We start from the raw sequence: 25,099 nt of genomic DNA, 5'->3' as shown, positions 1-25,099 counted from the left end.
CCCCTTTGGAGTACACAAAGCCAGTTCCCTTCCTCTAAAGAACCCTCCATGGAAAAGGTTTTGAATACAACCAGGGGTGTGCTGTACTCATCCCTGAGCTTCTCAATCTAAGCAAGCCTGTGAGAAGTACTATCAAGCTCTTACCATTTGGACGTTGTATTTATTCTCCTGGCCTAATTTAGAGTGTCTATGTAGTTGGTCATTACATTTAGAGAAATGACTGACTACATTCAACTTTGCATTTGATAGTAAAAGTATGCTATAAAAACCCTATCTGGGGTTGTTGCATCATCGAATATTAGGGTCCAATGTCTGCATCTTTACTAAGTTTGTTACTACAAACAGCAACCTGATGGAAAATAGAGGCAAAACAAAGGAATAATTTGGCTTGAGGTGTGGGTAGGTCATAGAGTACATTCCTAGCATGTATGAAGCCCTGAAAAGAAGCCATTTGATTACTTACACGTGACTGACTTACCTGAGGGTGGTCCAGTCAAAGTCCTCCCTTAGAGGTAGGGTATGCTCTGGTTTCAGTGTTCTGTTTCTCCTTCCACTTCAGTTCCATGTGGCTGCCTCATGACTCGTCAGCTCTCCCAGACTGGTGCCTCTGAATTAGAATGTCCGCTGCAGCAACACTGTCCTAAAGTGACCAAAGAATTTTTATTTTCTTTCTATATCACTATAAATTCATAAGTATGTTTTTTCATATTTTTATTTCATATTCACCTCAAATGCATTGATATGTTTCAATGCATTTAAATAGTTGTTACTTTGATGCTCAAATTGGTCTCTGTATGGCCGGTGTGAGTTCTTTGGTCTATCTTTCTCATAAATTTGGAAGGTTTGAATACCTTCTGTGCCCTTGGGGTAGAAAGATACCTTGGAATCATTTTGTATCACTTAGGAGAAGAATCAGGAGGAGAATCTTCCTCAAAAAGACATTATTCTTGTTAGTTGAAATTGGGGTTTGATGACAAAAAACTTACACAGTCTCCTGATACAACTTTTAGACAAATGAGAGACAAGGCTAGAAGTATACAGGTGTGTGTGTGTGTGTGTGTGTGTGTGTGTGTGTATAAGTATACACACACACACATGCACACATATATACATATTATTTCTTGTAAAAATATTTTTCCTCAGCCCCTGCTCCCAGAATGACTACTCAGAGACTAATAATTTATTAATAAATAATTAGGCTACAAGCTTTGGCTCATTCCCTGACTAGCTCCTAACTTACTTAGCCCATTCAAACTATTCTAGGTCTTCCACAAGTTAATTACCTCTCCTCAGGTTCATGTGTCCAAGTCCATTGTGAATATCCTCTAAAAGTTCAGCTACCTGTTGGCTTATGACCTTCTCAGCATTCCCAGGGGGAATCTCACACGTTTCACTATTTCCCAGAATCCTCTCTCTTTCTGCCAGTGTCCCACTTCCTATTTCCTACCTAAGCTCATTGATCATTGGCTTTTTATTGCCAGGTAATGTTTATAAGAGATTCTCTCCACACTTTCTCAAAAAGAAATGACTATGCATATTTTGCACACAGGGAATGAGAAAGTAAATGCCAAGTTAATACTGATGCTTCTAATTAAAAGAAAAGAAGCAAGTTTTTAAGCTATCTTTATTTTTTAAAAGGTGTTTGCAGCATATATTTCTTAACTTCACATCCTTGGGTTTCTCTAAAAACTGTTTCCTAGGCAACCATAACAATGGGATAGAGGAAGTCTCAAATACATTGGGGGCATTTTTTTGTTGGCATTCTGTGACCTGGTTATCCACTTCCCTTTAAATGACACATCTTTAATAAATGATACCACAAAGATATTTTTAGTTATTCTCTTACTCTGTGCCTAAACTATTAGTAACTTGTATAAATTTCACCCCACCATGTATTACGGATCACTGTCACTAAGCACTATTATTGCTCCTGCTACAAACTGCTGATCATTGCTTGGCTTTTGTTGCATTACAAAACATCCCCCCACCCCCCCACCCCCCACCCCCCGCCCCCCACCCCAACCCCATTTTGGCCTCTTGGAACACTATAGTGTTGATTGCTTTCCACAGTTATGTAGAGCACAGGTGGTACTCCTGTGGTTGGGACTAAATATATCAGTGTGATTTCACCCATTTGAGGCTTTGCCTGTGATGGTGGCTGTGGGGACTCAGCTATCATGGAGACATCCATGTGGCTGTGCTCGTTTTTCAGGAGGTGAGTCTAGATTTATTCCTGTGGTGGAAAGATTTTCAAGAAAAGACAGGCAATCACCCAACAGTCTAGTTCTATTTTGAGGTCTCTGTTTGTCACTCCTGAGTAGGTCTCCATTTAAGCTCCAGACTCAAGGCTGGGGCCATTTTGTTACCTGCCACCGACAGAGGATGTGTAGCTACTGACAGTAATGGTGGTTTTGGTTCTACTTTCAAACAAGCATTTATCAACCTCAGCCTATTTCGTACAAATCCAGTCAAAGTCAACATTTGTCTGATTTGAAAGTGTTCATTGGTGTCTAATGAAACCATGCTGCTTGCTTTTTGCTCCATGAAATCAGGAGCAAACTTCCTGTGTGACAATATCTCACGCCATTCCTCTAGAGATCTTTCTGTGTTTGTAGTTCAGACTCTTGCTTTAGATGTTTCTTCTACTGGAGTGCTTTTCAACTTTGCCTTCAAAGAGAGGACTTTTTTTCATTCTCACCCTCACAAAGGCCTTCTTTTCAAGTATCACTGGGAGATACCTCTCTGCCAGATACATAGACGGCTATGCTTTGAACATGTATGCTGAGCTCTTTTAGGACAGCTCCTTCTACCCCCACAGGACAATCTATGAATTCCATTAGAGAATTATATGTACTTATAACTCACATTCACTATATTATATATATTAACATATTATATTTAATAGCGTTGTATGCTACTAATATGTGTTTGATGTTTCTATGGACTAAAATAGTAGCTGTTTGGGAAATAATTATTGAAGGAATTAATGTGGAGTCTGTTCCTTCATACTTTCTAATGGATGAGCTTATATTTTACAGATGGATGTGATTTCAGAATGAAAGAATAGATAACTTCTCAACCAAATGAAATATGGAATATTAGTAATAACTTCAGTGGCTTCTTTGGATAACTTTTTTTATTACAAACTATGTCAAAAACCTAAAATACCCAATGGTACGATTATTAGCACTAGTCATAATATGAATTACTGAAGAATACTTACAAAAATGTACAGAAAGTGTGTCGTTGATATTGACTTTTATTTCTCTGTGTGTGTATATGTAAGAAAGATATTCTCTTGCTTTAATTGGCCATAGAATTTATATTTAAGGGCCACTGAATTAACTAAAAGGATTTAAATCAAAGAGAACATGCTTTCGGTTTTATTTGTTCCTATTTTACCCCCACGAGTTTTACCAGTATTTCCATCTGTCTTAGTCAGCCTATAGGAAGTTAGAAGGAGAGGAGAGGCTCATGAGAGGCACAGTCCAGCATTTCTGACTTGCTTCTATTTGGTGGATTGTCAAGAAGAGTCAGACTGTAGAAAAGGAGATCACAAGCTCAAAACTGGCAAAAAAGGCTGACTGCAGATCTCAGGAGCAGGGTGGAAGCTTGGCCCTCAGAGACAAGCCACATAGACTCAATGGTGGCAATGGTGAGTAATGTTATATGGGAGGAGATTAACCTATGACTCCTTGGAATTGCCAAAATACTAAAAGGGTATCTTTTTTATCATCTTTTAAATATAGATATCAACTATCCTAAGGTACTGGGGAGGGTAGCATTAGCTATAGAATAGATGTATATGTACCTAGACAATGACAACATTGGGAAGTGTTTATGTGAGGGTGGATGAAGGAAGGTAGGGTTAAGTCAGTGCATGCTTTTGGAATGCTTTAAATATCATCCTGAACCCCACGAATGTATTAATGAGTTATCAATAGTTACATGTTAATCAATTTGTTTTAAGTTGAAGAGAATAGAAGGAGAAGACAGCCAAGAATACAAGGGTAGCCAAAGAATTCATTACATGTGGCTAGAATTTGCATAGGAAATCTCTAGTACAGAGAATTTCACTGTTTGCACAAGCAGGCATTGGTGTTATATCTTGACTAATGATAAACAGAGTCAACATCGCTCAATTATTCCTTCTCTAGAGGAATAGACTCCAAGTTTGTTTCCTGGAAAGTTTGGATTCCCACATGTGGTGAAAGAAATTAGCCTTTGATAACTATAGAACAGGGGAAGGTAACTGTACAATTTCATCTATGCTATTGACCAATAATCCTAACAGCACACTTAACATGGACAAAAAAAATAGGGATGGAGAGATGGCTAGGTTCAGCACCAAAATTATAAAATGAACAAAAGTAATTTCAAAGACAAATTATCCCAGCTTTCTAAAACTGACCTGGTGACACAGAGCTGTAGTCCAGTCTACAGAGAAACTCCTGGGGGCAGACTACTTGCCTAGAGTATGTGAGGTTCTAGTTTTGATCCCAAGTACTGAAATCAAGAGAAGGGGAGCAAATGTGGGATACAATGAAGGAACATGGAAAACTGAAACAAATTTCCTTTCTCACAAGGCTCCTTTAAGATGGTGCCAGGGTCCCACCAGCACAAGTGGAACTGAAATGAACTGATTTCAATGTTTCACTTTCACCTTTTCCTTTCACAAGAAACATTTCAAATGCTTCTCCGAACATTTCTGTATTACCAGCTCGTTGTCGATGAGTCTCTAGCCAAACACGGGCATCCTTGCTATCTGAGACAGTTGCCATCTTATCCTCTCCGAGTGCCATTTTGTTGGGTCAACATCTGCAAGTGTGCAGCATGCAAACCTGTTTCTAGAGCTGCAGAGAAACTCAGTGCTGGAGACTGGCAGAATGGCTAAGTTGAGAATGAGAGGATTCATAAAGCAATAGGAGAGTGGATGCAGATCCCTTCATTAGCTCTAGTCTATACACGAGAGAAAGATTTTGAAAAAGAAGTTAAATAACCTATTTAGAAGAGACAGTTGATTAAAAAAATATTAACAAGGATAAAGAGAGTCAATGTCAGTGTATGTGTTTGGGGTGGGGAAAGTGGTGGGGGATCTAAAATGGCCGAGCTGTTTTGGAAGATGAGGAATTTCCTCAAACTGTTAAACATGATCCACTTCTCAATCCCATACATGCAAATGTATATGTGTTCCAAAATATATAAATACAACCTGCTTCATCTGTACATGCGTGCATGTTTTCCAGGCTGACCATTTGATACTGGAAAACCAATCATAGTGTTGTCTTCCCTTGAGAAGACCTTTCCCCCAGATAACAACATTTCTTAGTTGTCTACAGATTTATTGGTAGAGTTAAGTCTTCATTAACTGTTCCCTCTCTACATTATTGGGTCTAGTGGTGCTCTCCTTGTTAACCCCAGGTTTAAGCAGTCCCATTCGTGAGATTTTATGGGTGCAGCTTATGACCTTACTGAGAGACACAATCTCACAGTCAACTCCTTGTTCCTCTAGCTCTTTCGATCTTTCCACACCCTCTTTGGCAATGATCACTGAATTCTAGGTGCAGGAGTTGTGCTATAGATGTTAGCAGTTATGAGTCTGTTCCACGACTCTACTTTTGCATAGGTGGAGGTTTTCTATAATGGTTTCCATCTGTTGCAAAGAGGCATTTTTTGGGGGGGTGGGGACTGCACTTATCTGTGTGTGTATGGGCAGTATATGTTATTAGGAATTACGATTATTTAGTAAAGCAGTGCTTCTCCTGCAAGATCCATGCCTTTACTAGCTTTGTGGCAGTTGGCTAGGCTTCCAGTGACAGACATGTTTTCTGTCTTGTTGGGCATATCTAAAGTCCAATTAAAGAGCTGTTGGTTGTCACTAAGATGTGAGTTCCATAACTGCCTCCTTTGTGTTATCATGCTATGTTGGCCATCGTTATGGTGCGTAGGCATCACAACTGGGTAGGACTGTTCTTTTGTTCCTCATTTCAAAGCTGATGTAGCACCTTCCTATACGATGAAACTTTGTTGTTTGTCTTTCACATCAGTTCCAGTTTAGGGGTCTCTGGGCCTGTGTCCAAAGTTGTCTTTAGCATCAGGAACTTATTGCTCGCCCAAGAAGGGGACAAGCAAGGGCCACAGCAATGGTCTATAATGTTTTGGGAGTGTCTTGTACAGTCCTGACCAGCAAGTCAAAAGAGGGACTCTCATGTCTGAAGTTGGAGACTTTGTTAGAACATATTTGGTTCTTAGAGAATACTTTGCCAGCCCAAATGAGGAAATTTCTTTTAAACTATATATGTACACTTATACAGTGACTCACATGCACCATAAGTATTCTTAGGTACATAGCTAGTAGTATGATTCCCCATGACTCTTTCAGATATTTTTGCTGTTATTTTATCCTTGTTCTGTTATTTATCTTCCCCTTCCCTACACAAAAGCTTCTGTATGTGAGAATGTGAGAATTTGCTCATCATGGGGCAACCAGATCTTGGGGTCCAGTATTTAGCATTTGAAATACATAGCAGCACCAGACCAACCCCAACACAAAGGCTCACACCACTCTACCCTGCCTATGGAGTAGGGAATCCATAGGCTACATCTGTTGTACCTAGCTAGCTACGGGTGTTGCTGAACAAGAACACACATCTGATAGACTGAGGCCGTATCTCTGCATCTGAAATCCAGAGGCTCTCTCTTGAGTAGGCTTGCATTTCACTTTGTCTTATTATAAGTTCCAAAGCAAAGTCCTATGCTTATTCTCCCAACCTGCATTCCTTACATGCTACTTTGCTCCACATCATGCTGCCCAGAACTTAGTTAATATCATTGAAGGCCATCACCATCAAGGCTGATAATGCTCTCACACCTGCCTCTTGTAGCCCTAGGATCTTCATAATCTCAGGGAAGGGTATAGTCCTATCATGCAACTGGCAGTAACACAGACTAAAGCTCAAATTCTCCTCCAGGCTACAGGATGACAGAGCAGATCAAGGAACCTCATCTCTGAACCCTATTAGGAAAATAACAATACTACCCATGTTGGAGTGACATTAAGCTGGACTCTACCTCAGCCAAAAGGACCTACACAGTGTCAGCATGCCTCAAGTCTACTCCAGTGATGCAGTGATGCAAGCCAGAACTCAGGCTGTCCCACCAGGATATAGGATTCCCCCTGATGCTCTGACAAAGTCCTCCATTATCTTTCATGCTCTGCCTCCTTTTAGCTAGAATCCTGCTCTCTGCTCTCTACTGGTGTTGGAAGAATTTTGGTAGGGAAGCCCTTTGGTCAGCTACTCTTCACCTTCCAGTGTCTCACCCCTTGGGAAAACAGCTTAGAATCATGGACTAGGGCCATTTTCTGACACCATGGTTCAGCATGGCAGGGTTAGTGTTGGATTTTAAGCCCAGGGCCTTTATTTATGAGGATTGATTAATAATGTCCCTAAAGTCTTGGATATTTTAATGCCTGCTCCTCATTTAGTGGTGCTGTTTGGAGAGGCCCAGGAGGTAGACTTGTTGGGGAAGGAGGGTGAGCTTTGAGAATTTAAAACCACACTCCAGTCTATTTGTTCTTTGCTTTCTAGATGCAGAGTAAGATGTGATGTGCCAGCTACCTTCACTAGCGGCCATGCCTAATGCTGCCACGTTTCTCTGCTGAGGGAGTAATGGATTATTACCTCTCTCGAACCTTAAACTCCAAAGAAACCCTTCCTCCCATAAATTAATTTGCTTATGCTGTTTTCACACAGTGATAAGCAAGTAATGAATATAATTTATTTTTAAAGATTTATTTATTGATTTTATGTATGAGTGTTCTTCTGCATGTATATCTGCATGCCAGAAGAGGGCATTAGATCCCATTACAGATGGTTTTGAGCCACCATGTAGTTGCTGGGGCTTGAACTCGGGACCTCTGGAAGAGCAGCTGGTGCTCTTAATCACTGAGCCATTTCTCCAGCATTTAGTACCTCTTCTCCTCCCAAAGGAAGTACGTTTTTCTCCAGGCAGTTTGATTCTGACAATAGGTAATGTAGGCAACCCTTTATTTCCTGCTTAATACAATGATCTCTCTCTCTCTCTCTCTCTCTCTCTTAATAAAGCTGTCTTTTTGCTTATTTTCTTAGTGATGTATCTTGTGCATTAATGACTGTTTAGATGGATGTCTCTGTGGGGATAGTGACTGCTGAGCAATCTTTCTCAGCCACCGTGGTCAATATTATTTCATCTACATTTTATTTGCTGCAAGGATCTAGTTAAGCATGTAAGGAATAGTCAGGCCGCATGCAATTTTCCATGAACAGTTTTCTGTGAGCAGAGATTTTGATAAAATGGTCTATTGTTGTTAGTTCTAATCCTCAATATGAACCCACAGGTATATATGTCATTGGTTTAAAGAACAAAGTATAAGTCACTGAATTTATTGTCTGCTCTCCTTGTTAGGTTTCACCACCAACTTTCAATAAGATTGTTTATTGCCAACACTGTGCTAGTTCCTCCCCTAGATATTAGAGTTATTAAACATAGATCCAAATTTTCCTTTAGAAAACAATTATAATTTAGAAAACTAATTGTGAACAAATAGGCCCTAGAAGCAACTGTAATTCGAAGTGAGCATAAGACTTTGAAGTGCACAGATACTGATAACGAGGGGTTGGTAACGTTGGTGTAGTTAAAGGTGGAGAGAAAGGCATTAGAGTAGACAGAAATAGTTCCATGGGTGCATTAACAGAACGTAATTTTAGAATTTGAGTTTTAATGATTTACCTCTCTCGTGAATCTTGTGATCTCCGAACATTAAAGCTGTGTGTTTCACACACTGAAAACTGCGTATTGTTTAAGGGAAGCAAGGGGAAGAGGACAAGATACTGTAGTGGAGGGGGGCTTCTCCTGTAGTTCATTGCTGTCATCAAAGACTGGCAAGGACAGAGTGGGCCAATGCCTGCATCTTTCCACAATCAACCTTCAGACTTCAGGGACACAGCCCTTGAGGAGTTCTAGGGAATGATGTATATACAGTCCAGGTTAAGATACCGTAGAGAAGACACTACAGTTGAGATTCTTACAAGATGACTTTATTCAAAATGCTCTTGGAAAGCAGACTCATGCAAGAAGGGAGCAAGCCTGAACGGAGAAAGAAATCAAGGCACTATATTTCTCATTGGAAGCAGCTGCCAGCAGGGAGGCCGTGGACTCTGCTTGTGATTAGAGAAATGGTCCTTTGTACTGACACCCATCAATCCCTGGGTGCTACTCTTTTCCCACAAAGGGAGAACCCATCAATGAGGCAATCCCCAAAGAAGTTAAAAGCCAAAAATGCTCTTTGGAGTATTTTCAACATGTATGAGATAAATATGTTATTTGGGGAAGAGTGTATAGGAATACATCGTAGCACTCTAATACTAATCGGACTTTAACAATGATTTAAGTTGCAATTGTCCTAGCTAGTTCCAACAACTTGCTTGCACTTATTAATTTGACTGATTTCTCATCTACTGAACTGGACGTTGGGGTAAAGTTCCTAATTGCATAGTTTTACAAAAGTACTAAACATTAGACCTTCAATTAGAATCATTATATATGATTCCACAGGAAGCATTGACTCTGTATTTTGCTGACTCAGGTGTTCATGAAAGAATGTTTACAATGTCTGCATCTTACCCTCAAAGGAAAAAAAATAGCAATCACTTCCCTCCTCCTATTCCTCTCTCTTGTTTATTGGATTAAAATTGAGATACCAAGGAATAGAGGGGATCCTTGTGGCCCTCAAGGTAGAAGAATAAAGAGGCAAGTTGAAAATGATAGAACAAGAAAGAAAGGAGGAAGAGGAAGAGGAGGATGCTAGACATATTCAACCCATTCACCTCTGTGCATGAGGGAGAAATGAACTTTCATATCTGCTGAGTTTATTTCAGGCTTCCTACAGTTTAACATTAGCAATTTATAGACAATGACCCATAACCTATAAAAGACAGTGGTGTCAAGGTGCTTGGAATAAGATAGACATTCCTTGGTGTGCATGTCTATGTTGATACAATATATTCATACCTGAATAGAATGAAAGGAAGAATAAGATTCAGTTATAAAAGTTGGAGTCCACAAAATGAAGCTGTTCACAAGGGCCTGGATATAGATTTAAACTGGTGTGGGAACAGCTAGAAAAATGCATGGGGAAGCAAGAGTAGAAATGATATGAAACACTTGAGACCTATTAGGAAGTCATGATGTCCCGGGAGAATGTGATGTGGCACAGGGAGAGTGGTGGTGTAGCTGGGACAAGGACATGGAAAGGAAGGGAGAGTATATTGTCATGAGGTAGTGAGGGGAGGGAGGGAATGGAGCAGAGCGCTGGCTAGAAGACACTGAGAGTCGTGATTGAGTGGCATTCTCTGCTATTTGCAGAATTCACACGGTGTAAACAAATCCACACCTTCCGCAAGTCCTTGTACCATTGCATTTATTTTCCAGCCAGTATCAATGACAGAATAACAACAAAGCCTCATTGTGAGCATCACCTTTGGAATAAGACATACTCATACGTATCCATAATGACTATTTTTCTAGCCTTCTAAAATAAGAGTAACCGGAAAAGCAATGCAGGAATTAACTGGCTGTGGAATGTTCACATTGGTCCAGACATGAGCAGGTTGTGGTGTGCCTGTATCTGTAAGGGATGGTGCTGCCATTAGAACAGTCAAGTGCAATCTCCCTGAACTCATATTCTTCCTCACGGCAGCAAGAGCAGGAATTCTCCAATTGAAAGGTCTCATAATTGTACCTAAAAGGAAGAAATTCAGTAAAAAATGTTTCAGAATATTTGCAAACATTATATATCTTGACATCAATACTTGCATTCTATGGACTTTCCTAAAGGGCTTAATTGCTTTTAATGTGCTCTTTTTCTGGATCTTGTACCCTTTCCAACTATAAAAATTCTGATGTAGATCAGTGACAACTGCACTTGAGATGAAAATGAGATTAGGAGAAAGAGTTGTAGCTGCACAGTAGGAACATTAGGGTGCAAAAATGTAAATAAAGGATTTTAAGTCAATATCAAGTTATAATTAGTCTCACCAAATTAATGTATATGTAAAATTTTATATTAAAATAACCATATAATGCCACTCTAAAATTCAACTTTAAAGTGATTTGAGTAATGCATTTCTTTGATTAGGTGCCCTTTATTGTCACAGCAGGATAAGCATCTTTAGAAAATGACCTCAGAATAACTTCACAATAACATTGCTAAAGTGATTACTTTTAGTCCTTGGAACTTAGGGGTTTAAACATTTTTTTCATGGTATCCTAATCAGGCAGCTTGTAAATGTCAAACTGAGTTAATGCATGGTACACATCCAAAGGGAAACTCACTTGACAGTTCTTTTGCAGTCTCCTACACATCTTGCCATCTCAATCCTCTTCCTACAATCGTTGTACTTAATGGTCACATTCACAGGAGTAGTCCTGCAGTTTCTCTTACCTAAAGCAGAGAACAAACCAGACGAAGAAGTGAGATTTAACATTTTGACAATCATTAGGCGTCCTTTATCTTAACCAAAGGGAAAAGGTGTATCGGCTTCTTCCCCATGCAACGGGAAGAGCTGTCTTTCTCAGCCCTCACTGTGAAGGGCACCCGGTTAGTACTAGGATAGATATTGTTGATTGTTGCTATGATTACATGACAGGGGATGAGAAAAAGAAGTGATGAGTAGAATAAAGAGAGAGGGTACAGGGCAGTCAAAGCAGAGAGAGGAGGACGGGACACTGCTGACAAGCATTTTCTTATTGTGGATCACATAACCTTTTGTTCTAATACACAGATTAACCACACAAATTGCTGGTGTTAGGAGAGAAAAGGAGTCTGTTGTTTTTACACAGGAATAAAAAAGTTCCCTTGTAAACATAGCTGGTCATTATTTTTACAATCTACTAACAATAAGTAACTGTAATGCCCTTTGCAAGCCTATCGGTTGACAGCTTTCAGTATGACCTACATTTAAGTACTTTACAACTGGTAAACCTTCTATTAACCATCCACATTCTGTCTTAAAGAAACATTCATAACCACATTTTCCGTATACAGAAGTTAACTTACATTTATAGCAACACTTATTTGACTCATAGATTCTGTCTTCCTGCAGGAACAAAAGATTGAAATATTTAATATTGAATGACATATGACATTTCTTAATATACTAAAGTAGCAATACAAAGGAAGGGAAAATGGAATGAGACAAGCCTGGTGATGTCAGCTCTAGGGCTTGGCAAGTACAGAAGGAGTTGAGCTTGGTCATAAACAACAGACTGAGTGTTTTAGACTGAGACTCTGCAATGACAGGAAGAAAAGGTAGAAAAATATGCAAATATGAGAGAAAACAAATCATTCTTCAGTTTCTTCAAAGGAAGAATTCTGTAACACAATACAGCCTCTCTTACTCAAGATCTGCATTGAAACTTTGTCTCAAATTCAAACCTTCCTAATTCTTAAGGTGAGAACCAAATAAACTATTGGGGTAGGGTATTAGAATTTTAACTATGTTCAGAAAGAAAAGTTGTAACTTAATACCAAACATTAATTTAAAAACAGTACTGAATGTGTTGGCACAAGCTATAACTATATGAGGAAAATAAACCTCATTTTTAAGAAAATGTCCCAACTAGATTGGCCAGTAGGAAAGCTCATGGGAATTTTTCTTGATTAGTGATTAAAATAGGAGGACCCAACTCACTGTAGGCAGTACCATCCCTGGGCTGGTGGGCCTGGGATGTATAAGAAAGCAGTCTAGTGAAGCAATGGGGAGAAGGCTATTAAGCAGCATCCTTCCATGGCCTCTGTATCACCTCCTGCCTCCAGATTCCTGCCTTAAGTTCCTCCTGTCCTGACTTCCCTAGTGATGGAGTGTGTCCTGAGAATGCAAGGTGAATAAGGCCATTCCTCTCCAAATTGCTTCTGATCACGATATTCACCACAGTAATAGAAACTAAAATACAGAGGCAGAGAAATGATGGTTGTGGCACTATGCTAGAGTGTACTAGTGTGGACTATAAATAGTACAGGGACATGCCGTTTTAGAGAATCTGAATTTTTATAGGAAGTAATTAATCTCCCATGAGCTTTTATTTAAAAAGATGGCCTTTGTTTTTTGTTCATAAAATAGTAAGGGGGATTTGGCTCAATGCGTCAGAGTGCATCATCATCATCATCATCATCATCATCATCATCATCACTTGCTGTTGTTTTTAAAAAGTCTAAAATTTTAGTTAAAACCTAAGAAGACCAAGATTCATTCCCTAGAATCTACATGGTGGCTCCATAATTCACGTTCCATTTTCAGGGACTTCAACACCTTCTCCTGACCTCCAAGAGTATACAGTGTGCACATGGCGCATATACACATATGCAGGTAAACACATACGCAAAATTAAATGCAAAAATAGCTCATTTTTTGTACTAGCCTACTTTTAGAATAGCATTAAACTAAGTTTATGGAGCTGGAAAAATAAAAGCCTTTCTTGGTTTGAAGAATATACTCAATAAAAGCTGTCGTTTCTAGAATCACATGTCTCTTGATACATGGATTTGTATAAATATTCATCAAACTAACTACAAATTTATGTGTCTCGGCTAAAGACCAACTTTCCCCCGGAAGCAGGAGAGAGAGGAGGATCTGAATTGAGCTTGGGAGGTGACCTCACACGTTAAGACCATGCTTACTTCTGCACACCATGTTTGCTTTGGGCAATCCTGAACCACGGCCACCAAGCCTGTGGTGCTGCAGGTGTAGGAGAGACATGGGTTGTTAGGGTCATCAAAGGATGAACCAACCTGCAAGTTAAGTGGGGAAAGAGAGAAAAGAAGTTATTTGCCTTGAGAGTTAATTTTGCTTACCAGTTAAAAACTGTTTAAAAAAATGAATGAATGAATGAATGAATGAATGAATGAATGAATGAAATTTCTGATTTTAGTATCTGTGAAGCTCCACTTTCCAGTGGTCAAGTACACGGTTAAGGGAAGGTACTTGGCGTATCTTCGACTTCAGTGAGTAAATCAAAATTCTCCATTGGGAACATAGAATGCATCAAGATTCTCAATCTTCAAAATACAGCTCACAACACAGCCAGAATACAGCAAATACATAGGCGAATGCCAGCAGCAAACCACTGAACTGAGAATAGGACCCCCGTTGAAGGAATCAGAGAAAGAACTGGAAGAGCTTGAAGGGGCTCGAGACCCCATATGTACAACAATGCCAAGCAACCAGAGCTTCCAGGGACTAAGCCACTACCTAAAGACTATACATGGACTGATCCTGGACTCTGACCTCATAGGTAGCAATGAATATCCTAGTAAGAGCACCAGTGGAAGGGGAAGCCCTGGGTCCTGCTAAGACTGAACACCCAGTGAACTAGACTGTTGGGGGAGGGCGGCAATGGGGGGAGGATGGGGAGGGGAACACCCATAAGGAAGGGGAGGGGGGAGGGGGATTTTTGCCCGGAAACCGGGAAAGGGAATAACACTCGAAATGTATATAAGAAATACTCAAGTTAATAAAAAAAAAGAAATGTGTGTAAAGAAATATATCTAATAAAAAATAATTAAGAAAAAAAAACAAAAAAAAGGAAAAAAATCATAAGAGAAAACCATCTCTTCCCACCCCTGGTACCCACTTCCAGCTGGACCATGCTCCTGTAGACACCATCAATTCGAGACTCTATTCTTTAAACAAATGAATGTTTGAATAATAAAAACTTACACTGTGTATAAAAAAAATAAAAAAATACAGCTCACAAAAGTGACTGGTACATGTCTAAGAAAATTCTTCAAGAAAGGATGTTTTGTGGTAAACAAGAAGTTCACCAATTATTGTGCTCTATCCTTCAAGGAAAGTGGTTTACTGAGTTAAGACTCACGGGCCCACAAGATTATGTCTTAGTGTGTAAAAAGCGCTTGGGGTAAAAATGGATGGATAACTTGAGTTGGATCCTAGCAATCCATGGAAGGAAGAGAGAATCGATGTCTAAAAGATACCCATGGCCATCACACATGTGCTATGGTACGTACTCATGTTCTAATAATACACAGAAATTTCAGCGAGGACTAACAGGGGCTGCAGAGATGGCCCCGTGGTTAAGAGTACTCGCAGCACTTCCAGAGGTCCAGAGTGGGTTCCCAGCACCCATGTGGAGGCTCACCATCTACATATACCTCAGTTCCCGGAAATCCAGTTCCCTCTTCTGCCCTCTTTGAAGGTATCAGGAGCTCACGTGGTATTCCCGCATAGACACAGACAAAATACTCACACGCATAAATAAAAATAAATAAATCTTTAAAGTAGAGCTAGGGCCAATAATCTCAAGATGGCTTACTTCTATGTTTGTCAAAGCCCTTTGGACTATTCTGTAATTAATTTCTGCCCAACATTCAAAGTATAGTCTGAGAAATAGTGTTTAATTTAGACCAGTGTCTCTCAACCTTCCTAATGCTGCTGCAACCTTTTAATACAGTTCTTAATGTTTTGGTAGCTCCCAACGATAAAGCTGTTTTCATTGCTACTTTATAAGTGTAATTTTGCTACTGCCATGAATCACAATATAAATATCTGATATGCAGAATATCTGACATGTAACCCCTGTGAAAGGGTTGTTTTATCCCCTGAGGGTTTGCCACTCATAGGTTGAAAACCTCTGATTGAGGGCCTTAAGCCATAAGATAAAGTCCCCAATGAACTGAAATTTTACTATTTCAACTCTACCTCATGTAAATTATTGGGATTTCCCGTTTTGACTTTACCCTTTGTGTTTTGTGGTTTCCAGAGTCACACCAAGTTTGGACTCAGAATGCCGCAAAGTTCAGTCTGAAACTTTGATCTGTGCAGTTAAAACTGCCTCATGCACGCCCTAGCATCCTTTGTCTATTTTAGTTTGAGTTTAATGTATTCAGCAACACCAGCCAAGAGTGTTCGTATCTGCCCTAAATGTGAGCTCCGCGGTGCAGACCCAGCCCAATAGAGGCTAAGCCTCTTAGTGGGCGGAGCCCTTGAGATTTCTTGTTTGATTTCCGGCCGTTTGGCCATCTGATCTTTCGAGTTGTAATTACATTTGAACTCTGTTCATCGATTCGAATGCTGTGCAGTATGTCTTCTCCATCTGGCAGGACCCTGGGGAAATTCCGTTCAGAGATGGACTGCCGGCTGGTTTAATGATCTAGAGCCCCACCTCCTTCGGAAGGAGCACGTCGAGTTGCTTTTTATGTGAAGCATTTTGTGTCAATCGTGTGGACAAAGAGAAACTTATCCTTCGACTTTAGCAAAATGTTGTTTAAAAACATTTGTTTTAAACATTAGACACTGAAAACCCCCTGGTGTGGCTTAGCCCTGCATCTATTCTTATGACTACATAAATAAAAGAGAGAGGAAAAAGCCTTACCGAATAATCAGTATTGTTAAATAAACATGTTCTTGGTTCTGAAAAACAAATATAATGTGCTCCTTTATTATTTATGAAGAAGTAATTGTAGATGTTATCATACTTATGAACCAATTATGCTTTTCTTAAAATAGCACCGTTGCCTTTGATCCTATTGCTGCTGTTAGTATCTCTTGATTCGGGTTTTTCTTTATTACAATTATAAGTTTTAAGAAGTACCATTTCCGGGGTGGGGAAATAAAAAAAAATTAAAAAAAAGTACCAACTCTGTTGTCTTTAATGTCATGCGTGACAATATTAGCTCAAAATAGCCCTTGACTGTCTAAATGGTCAAGCAATGTACGGATTTGGTTGTGTTACAGACACATACCGCAGTAGCCAATCTCACAGCAGGAGTCATTGGATTTGAACTTGACTAATTTCTCTCCAGCTTTGCATGTGGGCGGAGAAGGACACTCTTTAGGCTTGCAATCTACGGCCTGTGCTTCTGTACAGGTACACTGATGACAATTTGATATCCATTCGTCTCCAGGCTGCAGATAGAAACCATGTTTAGAATTTCCTCCACAAAGATGCAGAAAGGAAATTTAGATTAAGACAGAACAGAATTGTATGCTTACGGATTTCTCTTCTCCCAGTGGACCATAGCACGCTGTTAACATAAAGTGATAAATACCAGTTAATGTTCGCAAATTACGACCACTTGCTATTTATAGACAATTGTGACTGGCATCTGGACTTCAAAGGCATATTTATAGAGGTATTGTGTTCAAGGTTGGATAAATCACACCTTCCTGCTTCCAGCAAAATGCTTTGTTTATGTGTGTGTGTGTGTGTGTGTGTGTGTGTGTGTGTGTGTGTGTTTGTGTTCACTAACTAGGATATTATATAAACTGCTTCCTGTCTCTATAATCCGATAAGTACTAAGATATTATCATTGGCAAATCCAAAGATTCACATTTGAATCTGTGGCATAGGTGACATTAAATTTCACATGCAAAAAAATGTTAATTTTTCTTTAAATTTAATGTTCAGAAAACTCTATCCATAAGAAAAGCTCTGCTTACTCCTCTTGTTTTGTCTCTAGTCTTTGGATGGAACTTTTTTGCATCAAAAAGTTGTTGACTTGCAACACTGAGGAAGGCTCTCAGACTTCTAAGGCATCTGAGACCATTGACAGACACTCATGAGCAAGGACACTGCTCTAGCACTACAACTACAGATCTGCAAGAACCTCCATTACAAACGGATCAAACAGACTGTCTTCTTGCCTCGGACACAGACTCCTCTTCTAGATTAAACTGCTCTTAGGAGCTCTGCTCATTAACTATGGTCTGTCATCCAAAGTACCTACACATCCCTCTCTCTCACCCTCACTTCCTTTCATTATTCTTGGCTAATCCACCTCATCATCCTCTGTATAGCAACAGAGATTCCTTTCTGGTCCCATCAGTTCTTTACATTACAGCTACAGCAATTCTCCTAATGCCTAATTATTTAATTGTTCCTATTTTAAATGCGAGTCATCCTTTAAAATACATACCTTTTTTTTTCCTGAGTCTCAAGTCTCCCATAATAAAGCTACTTCTCACTCAGCTCAGCCCTCTAATAGTCTACTTATTGCCATAAAACTTCATTCTACAACTTACATTCTCCATAGAATGTGTATTTACTTCTTATTGTGAACATTATTGTCTGTCATATCTGAAAACTGTATTTTTAAAAATTTTCTTTTCCCACTAAATAAAGTGAAAACTATTTCTTTATTGATTAGTCACTGCAAAATACATCATATTATCTTAAAAGTAGTGGAAATTCAATAAAGTTTTCAGAAGTTATTAAACTCAGGCATGCCTGCAATTTTCACCTGGAACAATATCCCAAAAGTTGTATTGTAATTTGTTAACTGATCACCGTTACGAGAGTAGTACCATTGACTACCTTTAATCAAGACAGGTAATTTTAGGAAAGAGCTAGCAGGAGAACTGATGTGCATTGTTTGGCTGCATGTTCGTGGACAAGAAAAATAACTATTATGCATTGTTTGACAAGTCAAAGCAAGTTTCCCGCACTTAGTTTATTCTGAAACATTCTGTGGCCTGTCATGTGCCAGAGTGACTTCAGATACCTAATGTACAAGAAGAATAGTCAATACAGAATTACTCTGGAGCCGGGTGCACTCACCTGGGGCTGGTGGGAGCGTGCTTGGACACACTGTGAAAACAGAAAACCTGTTAGCCTCTGAAGTGTTTGGAATGGTGTCATGGTGTTGGGGTAAATGTGTTTACCCGATTGATACTTATAAACCTGAAACAATTGTCTACACAGCAAGGCTCACATAGATCACCTGTCTTCCCACTTGGTACCGTTTATGGCATTTGACATCCTACTGTTGTAAGGTGTTTCATGTAGAACTCAACATTTAACATAGAAAATAAAAATAAAGTTCCATTGAAATTTTTCTTGGGAAAGACTTCCGATGAGTTAGGCCCATGAATAAAGAAAAGAGATGGTTTCATGACATGGGGATATAATTTTAGTAACATAGTTTTGATCTTAAGAACATTTATCCTCTCTTCTACTTCTTGAAATGCATTCATTTTGTCTCATCCCTCCCAGATACTTTAAGCAGATGATGTGCATGGAGCCAATTGAGTTCTCTACTTCATGGATATGGGTTGGACACAGTTTCAAAATTTTAATTTCAAATTCTAATTCAGAACGACTCAGGGTCAAATTTGTGCTGTTATCCTGCCTTGCCAAAAGAAAAAATAAACTGGCCTAGGAAGGATGGACTTAAAATAAACTTAAAATTTCTACATGTTTACTTAAGGCAACCCCAAAAACCATTACCAAAAATTGGTAATAAAATTGTAAAATATGTGAAAATTTAGAGGGTCAAATGGCTCTTGTCTTTGTTAAGGCAATCTAAGATGTATATCTATATCTATATATTTTATTCTTATATCTTATTATTTACAGAATATATATATATATAATATCATTATATATAAAATCAGAATAATCTTTTAATCTCCATACTGATACCAGAGCCACTTTCTCTAAGCCATGTCATTCTCCTGATAAAACTGAGAGGGGGGTCTCATTTGGTGTAAGGGTGAAGTCGCCTTTAAATAATGGAACTCAAATCTTTCATAAACTCTTCTGTATTTCCTAATCTTCATCCTTGACCCTCATACTTGCAATGCCAACATGTAGCTGATTCCTGAACTCTCTCTTTTATGTTTGGTAGGATTTCATGTTTGGTCAAAATTTGCTGTCCACCTAGCCAGTCTCAAACTCAACCCTTCCCACTCTGGAACCTTTCCTCATGACTATCAACCACAGAATCACAATATTCCTGTATATTTTTGAATGACCGGCAAATGAACAATAAGAATCATATCTGTGCCTATAATGCCCTATGCCCCACTGAGAATGTTGCAGCATGGCGATCACTGTCTCTTCCTGATGCTTTTGCTTTCTGTGTATGCCGTAGAACCCATCACATCTTAAGTACAGGAAGTGCCAGTAGACCGTGAAGTAAGTGGAGGTCTTCACATACTAACCTGTTTTATTCTCGGTGTCTTGACTTTCTGTTGGATTTGCAGCAGTTGCTAGGGCAAAGAGGGTGACAATACAATGTTTTACTCACACTAATAAGAATTCACATCACGTCTCTGTGAGCTCAATTCAGTTATGGCAGATTCATGGGCAAGGAGGACCCCATGTGGAAGAGATCAATTTCACAGGGTTCATTGGACTCCACTGCGTCTCTCCGTGTTACCTTGCTGGGATGTGCTGGGGCTGGTTGTGACTCCAGGTGGTACCGAGGTGGACTCTGCAAAGAAAATGAAATATAACTGATTCCAGTATCAGCACCCTCCATAACTTTCTTTTTGGGATCTCAGACTGTCAGGCATGGTGGCACAACCAGGAATCCCAGAGCTTGAAGGACTAAGATAGGACTGAAAGTCTGAAACCAGTATATGGTACCCAGTGAGACCCTATTTAAAAACATAGAGCTCTTGGCTACATGCTATGTCTTAAGAAGTGTCAGGTGAAAGTCTTTGTGCTCAAGGGACTTCTAAACTGTATGATAAAAGGAAGTTTCCCATTCTCCCAGGCCCCAATTCTGGCCTGTTTCCTTCCCAGAAAATCTCAATTTAGCTACTTAAGAATAAAGCCACAGAGAGCTCTGAAGGGCAATACAGCCAAGGTTCATTTGTTGGTGCTCCAGTTCCAGACTGAGAAACCATAGCAACATTTACCCTATCCAAAAAATAGAATGGATTTGGACAAATTCCCATTGCTTATCTTTGATAAGGGACCCTACTTATCCAAAAGGAAAAACCCTGTTTTCTTATAAATCCTCATTCTTTTGCTATGCCTTCATGTCCTAGGCTCACCTGTATTTCCTCCCGTGCTTTGGTTGAATGATGCTTCTGTGGGGACTCCTGAGAGATTAACATCAGTCATTTTAATTTCTTGAGAACTTATTCATGAGAAAAAACCCACAACAACATGACAGTGGCTAAATTAAACATCTCTGTTCACCGGACCTGGATTCTCTAGGTCTCTGGAAACTGCAGCTGAACCTGAAGTAACAGCTGGACAGCAAGACGGATAAAACACTACAGAAAGAGCAGCATGTCTTTCTTAGCTCCCTAAAATTGTGTCTAAGAGAGAAGGTAACAATCTGAAGGAAAAGGATCAAGCTTGGTTCACTTGAGATTTTGTCGAATAAAGTCAAAGCACCACAGCAGAAAAGACCATGTGTAGTTTGTCAAAAGAAGCAGAAAAGCCTATTTCTGTGCATTTTTCTCTCATCTGCCATCAACTACAGAGAGTAGCTGCTCCCAACTGCAGTCTACTACAAACCCTGGTGAGCCACTAACCACCCTAAAGGCTGAAACAGGAGTCACTCACTAGTTGCTGTTCTAACTCCAGGGTATTCTCCAACATCTGTAAAAGTTGTAGCCTCTGAACTGAGATGGGACAGAGCTTGGAACATGAACATTTGGAACGTGTGCAGCCCTGTGACTTTACACACTTTCCCTAGGAAAGGTAGACGCCTCTGAAGTTTGAAGACAAATTTCCCCAATTGTATTCATGACTCATGAGTGCGGGAACTCCCAGGGGTTATAGTTGTACCAGGAGTCACTCCTGTGGTGACTGAAATCACAGGAAGATGAGTCTAATCTACGATTCCCTCAAACCTAAAATTAGGATTGTGTTTAGAATAAGTATGTGGGTTTCTTGAGTCATTTTTCTTGCTTCTACTGATGCGTTATTCATGATCCCTGTTACACCATTTACTCTAAATACATAAAGGGCAGCTCACACAGAGTAGTGTGTGATCATGCAGGCAATTTGTACTCCAAGATAGAGCTAGGCAAAAATTCCCCCAAATACATATCAGACAATGTAAAGCAAAGGGTAAAGTCATCTAGCTGAATTTCAGCATCAGAAGTTTGGCCACTTTACAAATAAGTCATTGCCTCCCAGTGGACAAAGAAAAGCCAAGAAGTTCAGAACCATGACTGGTAGAAGTTTGCTGTACATTTGTGGTATCCCATTACTAAACTCCTCTTGTCAAGTCATTGGTTTCCCTCCGTTGGAACCACCAGATGCAGAATATCATCATGCAAGAGCCCCCTGGTGTATGACACAAAGTGGGAAGGGGTAATGATCAAAGTAAAGCTCCATTATCATCCTAAAATAGTGGTTCTCCAACTTTTAATGCCATGACACTCTATGACGGTTCTGCATTCTGTGGTGACCCCCAACCATCAAATTATTTCGTTGCTACTTTATAACTGTAACTCTGCTACTGTTGCCAATCATAATGTAAATATCTAACATGTGGGTTATCTGATATGTGATCCCTGTGAAAGAGTCATTGAACCCCCAAAGAGGTCAAGGCTTACAAGTTGAGAACCACTGTCCAAAGAGAATAGCCAACCATGGTACATCATCTGATTTCTGCTCAAGGAATCTATTAATATTGTGGTAAATTTTTTATTCATCTTGGCCTTCTGTTTACCTGAAACAGAACTCTCTGAGCTTGTATTTTCTCCAGCTGATGTAGTTATTTCTGAAATGACAAATGGAAGAAAACTTACTGTGCCTTCCACTCTAGTTTACAGAGAAACACCTATGTGAGGACCCCTAAAAATCTGCCTAAATTGGCTCCAAGCCAAGTCACAAATGGAGACATTGATCTTCCTCAGAACTACTAAAAGATCACTTTCCTTATTATGAAGAAACAAAATATAATTGTCATTTTTCATCATGCAGAAAGCATACACCTGGCATTCACTCCCACCTGTGTTGCCTCCTGTGGCATTGGTTCCACTGACTCCTGTGGAACTTGTGGCTTCTGAAAGAAAGAGATGAAAGATGGGACATTGGAAAGGCAATGTGTGACACTGTCACCTAGGTAGAGCCGTGTACCCTCCTCTCAGAACGGTTTGCTTACCTTGGCTGGAACTTCCAGATTCCTTAGTCACACTCACAGGTGCACTGGTGGACCCTGGGATGAGAAAACGTGAGGTCAACATAAACTGTGTTCTGCACTGACATAACCAAGGTGTACAGCAAGAGCTTTCATTCAGGATTGTGCTCTGGGCGGCTCTGAGAGGTGCCATTCAGAATCTGTTTGGTCAAGTTGGCGATTCTTTGAACAATTCTTTCATTGGTCTTTCTGTTCCTGGATTAAATAATTTTTCCATATCCCAATTATTTGATTTTTTTCAATAAATATGCATTGTCCCTGCTTACTCACAAGCATCATACCACATTAATAGAAGGCATTTCCTGAGGAGCCTATGTTGTAATAGGTTTACCAGGCAAACCTAACAGAATCCTCACCCTGATGGCAGGCTCCGACATGGGTATCATCTCTAAAGAAATAAAAACCTTCATTTTCTTTATCCAGTAATAAACTTATATCTGTGTCTCTGCAGTTTTAGAACAATCTAGATGTTTCCATAGAACATATTGCTCCTTTGGTAAATTTACAGAAGACATCTCCTAGTACAGCCATTTTGGTGGAGTTTAGACATAGGAAAGATTTTGGCCAGATCACCCATATAACTTTCAGGAAGTGTTTCCCATGGTGTTCTATTGATTGGTCATTGAGGCACAAACCTAAGGAATGCTAATGAGTTTCAATGGCTCTTATTGACACCAAATATTGGACATCTGATATACTTTTGTCCTACATCCTAATAGCTTGACAAATATCAGAAACTAGAAATTTTGAAAGGTTTTAAGAAGTTTCTAGATAGTGCACCTGATGCCTGTGATTGCTTCCACTTTGGGGTCCCGCTTTCTCCTAGCGTGGTGGTGGCTTCTAAGGGGGGTGAAGTCAAGATAGGTGGCTGGAAAAACTACAGCAGTTCCCCTGTGCTTGGGGACAATGGAACAGGAATCACCCCCATAGAGGGGGCCACTGAAGATGTCCTGGCAGCTTATTAGCTCACCTGTGTGACTTCCAGGTCCAACTCCAGTGCTGGCCAACAAACAAAGGACCTCAAATCATCACACTGATTGATGTTTCTGTCCCACAGACCTGCCTAGAGAAGAACCTGAAGGTGGATCTTCCCAAGGTCCTCCTCACAGCTTCCTCATAGAGTCCTGTATCTGCCCAATGACCCACATCAATGAAGTGGTCAAGATGGCAATGCTCCCTTCTGAAGTCCACCATCCTGAAATTCCATCCATGATGGATAGAGAACAAGGTGGCTTTCTCCCAAGTGCAACTGACACTATTCTAAGTGCCTGGACTCTTGATGCTGCCGTGATACCTATCATGGGATAAGAAACAGAAAAAATATTTCTGACTGTGCCACGAACATGAGCCAAATCTTAATATATTGTTTAGGAAAAAATCATATAAGCCAGGTTTGATGGCACATGCCTGTAACACCAGCGCTCTGAAGGCAGAGATCAAGACAGGCAATTTGCCAGGAGTTCTAGTACAGACTGGTTTACATAATTAGTTCTAGGCACAGTGAGATTTTGTCTCAAAAATACAAACAAAATAAACAAATAAATCCCAAAACTTTTGGATAGGATAGGATGCCTTCCAGACTTCAAATTGTTTCTTCTTTCTCTAACAGTTTAGCAGTGTGTGTGATGTCTGAGACAATTCTCATGTTAATTGTACAAAGAGCCCATCTTTTGGATGGCTGTGAGACCAGTTGCTGCTAAGAGGAATTTTGCAGAATAGGTTCAGCTAAAAAGGAAAATAGCTGAAGTACTACAATCTACTGTGCGGGAAGGCATATCTATTACCTAGCAAGCATGTTAGACAAATTGTAAAGCCCACACCTAGCTGTGGGAGCTTCCAGGCCTCACCTGCTGTGATTGTGTTCCCATCGGAGCCACTATTATTTGTTGAAGTTGTAGCCTCTAGAGAAGAAAAATGAAGAATGGTGAGGGTCAAGAATTTGGCCAGGGAAGAATTGTGTTGATGTGTTATCAGAGTAGACAACCTAACTATATTATGAGCTTAGATATCTATTTGTATGGGAAGTCATACGTATAACTGTTGCTTCCCGAGAGGACCAATAGAGAGAGCATTAACAGTATTAAAGAAGCTAGGTGGATCTGACCCATCAGAGGGTCTTTTGTCAAACCACTGCCTCTGAAGGAATGAACGATC

At 39.8% G+C, this 25,099-nt stretch overlaps 1 protein-coding gene across 1 annotated transcript in view; it reads right to left on the bottom strand.

The window, feature by feature from the left end:
* Positions 1-10,443: 10,443 nt before the first annotated feature.
* Muc19 (mucin 19, oligomeric) overlaps positions 10,444-25,099 on the bottom strand; it is a 122,983-nt gene continuing 108,327 nt past the window's right edge. Inside the window, 14 exon segments of the mRNA NM_001309489.2 lie at positions 10,444-10,780; positions 11,374-11,482; positions 12,098-12,137; positions 13,718-13,828; positions 16,429-16,466; positions 16,799-16,961; positions 17,049-17,080; positions 18,613-18,642; positions 19,998-20,045; positions 20,216-20,269; positions 21,358-21,486; positions 22,757-22,810; positions 22,910-22,963; positions 24,793-24,846. Coding sequence (NP_001296418.2) covers positions 10,606-10,780; positions 11,374-11,482; positions 12,098-12,137; positions 13,718-13,828; positions 16,429-16,466; positions 16,799-16,961; positions 17,049-17,080; positions 18,613-18,642; positions 19,998-20,045; positions 20,216-20,269; positions 21,358-21,486; positions 22,757-22,810; positions 22,910-22,963; positions 24,793-24,846 — 1,091 coding nt within the window. The 3' untranslated portion in view covers positions 10,444-10,605.

The sequence above is a fragment of the Rattus norvegicus genome, chromosome 7 (assembly GCF_021556685.1).
Source record: "Rattus norvegicus strain SHRSP/BbbUtx chromosome 7, alternate assembly SHRSP_T2T, whole genome shotgun sequence".
Lineage (NCBI taxonomy): Eukaryota > Metazoa > Chordata > Mammalia > Rodentia > Muridae > Rattus > Rattus norvegicus.
Note: the sequence above shows the minus strand (reverse complement) of the source record. Positions and strands in the feature narration are given on the sequence as shown.